At 38.3% G+C, this 6340-nt stretch overlaps 1 protein-coding gene across 1 annotated transcript in view; it reads right to left on the bottom strand.

Moving 5' to 3' along the window:
* Positions 1-588: 588 nt before the first annotated feature.
* LOC101314821 (fatty acyl-CoA reductase 1-like) overlaps positions 589-6340 on the bottom strand; it is a 6098-nt gene continuing 346 nt past the window's right edge. The window contains exons 3-10 of the mRNA XM_004291573.1: positions 6153-6256; positions 5819-6021; positions 2122-2418; positions 1851-2012; positions 1639-1720; positions 1276-1545; positions 1038-1165; positions 589-875 (exon numbers count right to left, since the gene is read on the bottom strand). Coding sequence (XP_004291621.1) covers positions 719-875; positions 1038-1165; positions 1276-1545; positions 1639-1720; positions 1851-2012; positions 2122-2418; positions 5819-6021; positions 6153-6256 — 1403 coding nt within the window. The 3' untranslated portion in view covers positions 589-718. The remainder of the gene's footprint in view (positions 876-1037; positions 1166-1275; positions 1546-1638; positions 1721-1850; positions 2013-2121; positions 2419-5818; positions 6022-6152; positions 6257-6340) is intronic.

The following is a 6340-nucleotide window of genomic DNA, read 5'->3' as shown; positions in this document are numbered from 1 at the left end:
GTGTAGATCATTCCTGCAAAATTTCATCCATTTTGGAGATCATTTGAGCTTCCGTAATTGTGATTTACATGAATGGTTCCGTTTGGACATATTTTGTTCAGTTGATTCATTTAATCTAATTCGGTACCCAAATGATCTCTAAATTGGATGAAACCTTACAGGAATGATCTACACACTATGTTCTAGACACTGAACGATAGAGATGTGAAAATGTGACCTAAAAGTGAGCAATGAGGAGCACCACACTTTAATTTCAAAGCGGTGTCCCACTCTAGAAGGGAACTACATATATAAATATATATATATATATGTGTGTGTTTATCACACACTATTTCACAATCTAATCAAACCAAAATTACAATTTAAATGAACCAAAATTCAGTTCTTGATAACATATTTACCACACATGTTTAACTTGATTTACATATAAATTAACCTCATATGCACGTCTCTTCATACCAAAATTTATATTTCATAAATTTATATGCTCATTAATAGAAATAAAGAATACATAATGTCAGTCCGAAGACTAGATCGCTGAAATAATTTTACACCCTCAATAGAAAAAAAAACAAACCCATAAGAGCGAAAGAAATTGGTAACTCGTAGTATATGATCAACCACAAGGTTGAGCTATATATAGCTGCATCTGTATATAGTACAGGTAAGAACCCTTAGAGTCTTAGACCACCTAATTTCCTTCTCCAAAGACGAGTTATCATTTGATCAAAACATGCTTTAGGAGGCCAGGAATGTGAGCGTGCATGATGTAGTCTTCCCAATCTATGCATGTTGCATCAAATTTAAAACTTTCAACATCTATGAAACTCTCCCTTGCTGTCCTCCACAACTTCTCTGTATTGGCGTCATCAAAGCTACACAACACACCGATCGAACATACTTGAATGTCAAATTATAGTGAACAAAAGACTCTTAAATCATCAAACCCTAGTTAGTAAATTCGCAAGACTCTTAAATCATCAAACTAACAATCAATTAGATAAATACGCAATACAAAAAAAAAAAAATGCACGTACATTCCTTTGAATAGCATATATGGTTCGTATAGCTCTACCAAGCGCATCACCAGGTCGAGTTTCCGACTATAGTTGACATATATGTCTTGGAAATACTGGCCAAATGCTTTGTTCACGAACTTTAATCCCTGGAAATTAAGAACAACGAAATGAAGATTAGAAAGAACAGAATCACCGAGTGATAACGAAATAGAAACAATCATTACATGATACAAGTTTGTAGCTGGCTCGAGCATACCTTCAGAGGTAGCATGTAACGAATATTCATATACATGCGGAAAGTAGCCATAGTCGTCAATATTGTGCCCTTGGTAACAATGACAGGCTCACCATCCTTATTCACCCATGGATTTTTCGTGAAGTATTGGAAGATAAACTCATGCATTTGAAAGAAATTCAAAGGGTTTCGCGATGAGGATCCGACCTGGTAAATAATATTTCCAGAAGACTGATATGAATTTACCACCATTGCTGCGATTATTGAATTTACCAACATGTCTACAGGAATCTGCGGTGAAAGTTCAAAATCGATTTAGTTCCTTGCATATTCTTCACATGCATATCAGGGTAAGAAATATTGGTAATTAGCTAAATGACTTACCATGTCGAGTACTGTTGCAGGATCAACAAGCAGGCATGTCAGCTTCCCTTTGCAATAACCAGCAATTACGCTATCAATAGTTCTGAAGAGATAGAAATGATCAAGTTTAATTAGTAAGTAATGACATAATTAACCAAAGCCATTTGGGTGTTTGAGTTAGTTTAGCCCTAAATACTCATAATATGTTGAAGCTTATTAATTAGTGTAATTACCTGAAACCTTGGATCCAACCAGGAAACGGTTCCTTGTAAGTGCTTGTAACTATTGTTGGACGTACGATCACAAGAGGTAAATTGTCTTTTGAACGTTGCAGAAATATTTCACCCATTGCTTTTGTGAACACATAGGTGTTTGGCCATCCATATAGTCTAGCCCTACAATTTGATTTGCGTAGATCAAAATCCATATAGATATTAGGCACGATTATATTGACGTAGTACCTAGGCTTTTATAAGTGTATGGATTCTAAATGAAAGACTCTACCTTTTAATGCCAAAATCCTTCATTGTGTTTGTAACAACTTCTTTTGAAGCATCTTGTCCTTTCAATTCATTCAATTTTTCCTTCACAAGGTTCTTTTCCACTTTTTCGAAATCAATATTATCCATCTCTTTTATCATCTTATCCATTGAAGAAGAGTCTTCTGGTATGAGCCCTGCCCTTTCACCACAAACATAAGCTGTTGATACGTGGAGAAGCATCTGTAGTTTCAAACATTTCTTCGCAAAGCTCAATACTCGCAGAGTTCCAAAAGTATTTACAGCCAGTGAAATATCATATCTGCAAATTAACGAAAGTATATGTAATTGTTATTTTATAGAATATACATAATTACACAGTTATATGCAGGGTACATATATATGATGTGCGATATATCATATGAATAAGCAAGGTTATACTGTGAAAGAGAGAAAGAGATAGAGGGGGATGGTCGGACCGGCCAATCACGGCAAGCCTCCAAACCACATTTTGTTTCTAGGAGAGGGGGTATGGGTACATTTTCTTTCTAAAGGGTCTTCAAATATTTCAAACCTCCAATTAATCATTTCCTACATATATATTTCCTAGTTGGTTAGATACCTTTCTCGGTACAGATGGGAAAAGTATGTTAATTTTCTCTAAGGTTGCAAAGCTTCACTGACGACTACAAGGCAGCAGCCCACTCTAGGAATGAGCTGGGTGCTGGCGCCAGTGATCTTCTCTCTCTCTCTCCTGATTTCCAGTAGCTATACATCTTGATACAGATGTATCCTTTAGCTTTTAGGAATTAGTGATTCCTTCTCCAAGTTAGTTAAGTACATAGTTTTCTAGCTTGAAAAGGAATAGTTGTCTAACTTAGTTAATTAGTAGTTTCCAAGTTAGATAAGGATTTATAGAGTACTCTATAAATAGAAGTGCCTAGCTTAGTTCTAGATACAAGAGTGAAACAGAGACAACATCTGTTTAGATCAGGGGGGAGCGAATTAGAGAGCTAGAGTGTTATTGTGAGAGAAGGCATTAGACAATAAACATTGTACCCTTTTGCACAATAATAAGAGAGGAATACATTTTCTTCGAACTACATTACCTGTGTGTTTTAGTGCTATTAATAATTCCGCTATTAGTAGTATCACCTGGGTAATTCATATCAAGTTGGTAATCAGAGCTAACTGTATCCGTGGGGAGTCTTGTGGTGTATGGTCCTGACTCGTTCACTTTACAGAAAGCAAGGAAAATCTCTTGTGTCTTTGGAAAATACCACAAGATCAAGAGGAAAGAAGATGGGCGATGAAACACCAGAGAAAGAAAGACTTGCTGCGTTGGAGAAGCAGATGGCTGCGTCAAACACTGCAATTGCAGAATTGACCGGTCTCGTCAAACAGTTGCTATTGAAGGAATCACCGGAGAAGCCGAAGGAAACGAATTCGGAGTCGGAAGAAGAACAAGCAAAGACGGGATCAGATGACGAGTTTGACACTGTCGGCAAAACCTCGTAACAAGAAGGAAGGAGTTCTTTTCGGAACTTGAAGATTGACTTCAAGATTGAAGTCCCGATGTATGATGGTAGCGTCAGTGTTGACAAGTTGGACGACTGGATTGAGCGGCTTGACACATATTTTACGTTCCATCGTTTTACATCGCAAGAGAAGATCACATGTGCCACTCTGAAACTATCATCTCATGCTTTAACTTGGTGGAAGTCCTACCGGAGGAATAGTGATGAGGAGGTAGTGTCGTGGAAGCAGTTCAAAGAATTACTTAGAAAGAAGTTCTATCCAATAGGGTTTCTGGAGGAACGTTGGCACAAGTGGCATAACTTGCGTCAGAAAACCAATCAGTCCGTGCAGGATTACACTACCGAATTCCAGAATCAAGATATGGTTCTAGATATATCCTTGACGGAGTATTCGGTATTTACGAAGTACAAAGCAGGACTGCATGAGTACATCCAAAGGGAGTTGAGTTTGTTCAGGGTACAATCCGTTGAAGAAGCTAGTGAAAAAGCCATCGCCATTGAGATGAAGTTCAAGAGGAACGAAACCAAGGGAGATGGAAAACAGACTGTGGGTAAGTCCAATGATTCCTATGTCAAAAAGGAGGAGCATGAGAATGGTGAGTCAGATGGGAAAGAATGTTTGGTTTGCATTCACTGCAAGGGAACAAGACACGTGGCAGATAAGTGTTGGGTGAAGTTTTCTCACCTTAAACCAAGTGTGTTACGGCATAAGGAGGAGAGGAAGAAGACAACATTAATCACAAACGAGGCAAAAGAAGTACCAGGAATGACAGAACCAAATGCGAAGCTCAACCTTATGGCAGGAACACAGTTAGGGAACGACGACGAGAACCGTAGGGAGCAGCTTTTTGTTGTAAAGCTGCAGGTGAAGACCAGTTTAGTTGATGCCATTGTGGATCCGGGAAGTCAGAAGAACCTTATCTCAGAAACTTTGGTTCAAAACTTAGGTCTTCAAACGGTCAAACATCCGAAGCCATATCCATTAGGATGGATTCAGAAGGACACAGGACTAAGTATTACCAGTCAATGCACATTCAAGTTTGCTCTTCATGAATCTTACATCGATGAAGTGACATGCGATGTGGTGCCATTGGATGTTTGTCAGGTGATTCTGGGAAATCCTTACTTATGGGATAGAGATGCTATCTACGAAAGGAATGATCAGAAGTACACATTTACGAAAGACGGACAACGATTCGTTATTCGGGCAACGTCACTCCCACTAGAGGCAAGCTTGGTAGCAGCAACTCAGGCTAAAAGATTAGTCAATGCTTGTAGGAAATTTGTCTTATTGGCATGTGCACATGAAAGGCAATCAAGTCAAGATGTTGAGAAAACAAAATTGAAGAAGTCACAAGCAAAGTACAAGACCAGACCTTGTAACTTTGGTATTAGCAACTTAGTATGGTTAAGGCTGAGTAAAGGGCGCCTTAAAGAAGATCCATTGCTTGAAGATTGCATTTTGGAGCAGCAAGTGGCTACGACACGTCGAGGGGAGCGTACAATGTTCCGCATTGGCCGTGCAGGTCAAGTTCCAAGCAAGGCTAAATGGTTCAGCAAAGAAAAGGGAACTCTTGAGTTTCCTAATCTCCAGTTTTAACTTAAACGGGAGTTTAAGTTCCTAAAAAGGGGAGCCATGATACAGGTGTATCCTTTAGCTTTTAGGAATTAGTGATTCCTTCTCCAAGTTAGTTAAGTACATAGTTTTCTAACTTGAAAATGAATAGTTGTCTAACTTAGTTAATTAGTAGTTTCCAAGTTAGATAAGGATTTATAGAGTACTCTATAAATAGAAGTGCCTAGCTTAGTTCTAGATACAAGAGTGAAACAGAGACAACATCTGTTTAGATCAGGGGGAGCGAATTAGAGAGCTAGAGTGTTATTGTGAGGGAAGGCATTAGACAATAAACATTGTACCCTTTTGCACAATAATAAGAGAGGAATACATTTTCTTCGAACTACATTACCTGTGTGTTTTAGTGCTATTAATAATTCCGCTATTAGTAGTATCACTTGAGTAATTTATATCACATCTTCTCTTTCGAATGGTGTAAATAAGAACGTACAGATATAGTAGGTTGTAATATAAATATTGCTTCAGAATGGAGTAAAGATGAACGTACGTATGCGTACATGTTATAGCTGGCTGTTGAATAAATATGCAGGTTGATGTGATAGGTTTACCTTTCGTCAAAGTTGGTAGTAGCTGCAGAGTTAAAAATGATCTGTATTTCACTGCACAGTTCTTCCATCAATCTGGGTTCACTCACTCCGAGGTTCTCAATAGTGACATCTCCTGGGAGAGCAACAACTTTTTCAGAAATGAAAGAATCGAAATCTGTCCCCCATTTCTGCCTCAGAACCCTGAACAACTCCTTCCCTATAATCTGTATAACACAAGACAGTGAATAAGATCTATGTTAGTCAACTATAACAACGTACGTACCTGCATCAACAAGAAAATTCAAGCCGATTAATCTCGCTAGTTACTAATCAGTTGCAAAATTTATGTACAGACCTCATCATGCATGCGATGAGTTGCTGACTTCGTATCAGAGGCTCTTACAAGAAGATAGAGTTTCTTCAAATTTGGTTGCACCCTTAGAATTTTCTCCACAAACACTGCATGCCATGCAATATCCACATATTCACAAGTGAAATGAGAGAGAGAGAGAGAGAGAGAGAGAGAGAGAGAGAGAGAGATAC

This window comes from Fragaria vesca, linkage group LG2, assembly GCF_000184155.1.
Source record: "Fragaria vesca subsp. vesca linkage group LG2, FraVesHawaii_1.0, whole genome shotgun sequence".
In the NCBI taxonomy this organism is placed as follows: Eukaryota; Viridiplantae; Streptophyta; class Magnoliopsida; order Rosales; family Rosaceae; genus Fragaria; species Fragaria vesca.
Note: the sequence above shows the minus strand (reverse complement) of the source record. Positions and strands in the feature narration are given on the sequence as shown.